Source organism: Condylura cristata, unplaced genomic scaffold (genome assembly GCF_000260355.1).
Source record: "Condylura cristata isolate star-nosed mole 26May11 unplaced genomic scaffold, ConCri1.0 scaffold00041, whole genome shotgun sequence".
Classification (NCBI taxonomy): Eukaryota; Metazoa; Chordata; class Mammalia; order Eulipotyphla; family Talpidae; genus Condylura; species Condylura cristata.
The window spans coordinates 7,114,912-7,115,894 of NW_004567142.1; the positions used below are offsets into that span (position 1 = coordinate 7,114,912).

The window sequence follows — 983 nt, forward strand, 5'->3', positions numbered from 1 at the left end:
GGCCTCACGTCGCCGGTGGCGCCTGCGCCGCGGGAGGGGCGCGCTGACGCGGTTGCTACGGCAACCGGGCGAGGGGGCGTGTGGCTTAACGGTCCGGAATTCAGCAGCCGGGTCGCGGGATGGGGACGTCTCGCGCACGCGCGGCGAGGGCCGCCCACCGCCTGGAGCCGTGCGAAGCTTCGCCGAGCCGGAGCCCCGCGCAGGCGCACACGCGCAGCTCGGCCCCCTCCGCTTCCGCCCCGCGCAGGCGCAGAGAACCGCGCAGCCAACCTCCGCAGCGGCCGCGCGCACCCTTCGCCCCGCCGGCAGCTTTTGTCTCGCGCAACCTCCTTGTGTTTTCCGTGAGGTCGGCCATCCGTTCTCGCCACTCTCCCCACCGGGAGCGCCTGGTGCCGGCACCCCGCCCCTTTCCCGCATCCCTTCCCCCGACCCACCTCTCCTCCGTCCACCCTCCCTTTTGGGTTCCCTAAGCCGGAAGGGACCGAGGCGCCGGCGGAAAAAGCCGAAGCTGTCCCGCGAGCGCGGCCTTCCCGAGGCGGTGGCGGAAAGAGCCGAAGTTGCGCAGGAGCGGAGCACGGGCGAGCGGACCCCGGAAAGAGCCGAGGGCTCGGGTCGAGCTGAGTGGCGGGGCCCGCGGCCGAGTGCCCGACACCTCGGGGCGTGCGGAAGCCCGGGACGGTTAGGCTTGCCAGGAGACGCGGCTTGCCGGGGCCGGCCCGCGCGGGGGCATCCGCGGAGGCGGCCGGGGACTGGACGGTTTGAACTGTAGGACGGAATCAAACTCTGGGGGAGCTGGGCGCAGAGGACCACGAGGACCCACGGAAAAGCCCGAGCGCCGAGGACCTAGTCTCCGATAAGTCGCGAGAGCTTGGGACGCCGGCGCACGCCTCGCTTCGGGTGTTTTCGGAAGCCGCTGCCGCCGCCGCCGCCGCCCGGCCCCTTTCCCTGCGCTCCGGCCGCGCCGACGCGTTTCGGAGCCGGCC

The 983-nt window shown here is 73.4% G+C and overlaps 1 protein-coding gene across 1 annotated transcript in view; it reads left to right on the forward strand.

Moving 5' to 3' along the window:
* Positions 1-119: 119 nt before the first annotated feature.
* U2AF2 (U2 small nuclear RNA auxiliary factor 2) overlaps positions 120-983 on the forward strand; it is a 9,849-nt gene continuing 8,985 nt past the window's right edge. The window contains exons 1-3 of the mRNA XM_012733567.1: positions 120-346; positions 472-611; positions 770-968. Coding sequence (XP_012589021.1) covers positions 120-346; positions 472-611; positions 770-968 — 566 coding nt within the window. The remainder of the gene's footprint in view (positions 347-471; positions 612-769; positions 969-983) is intronic.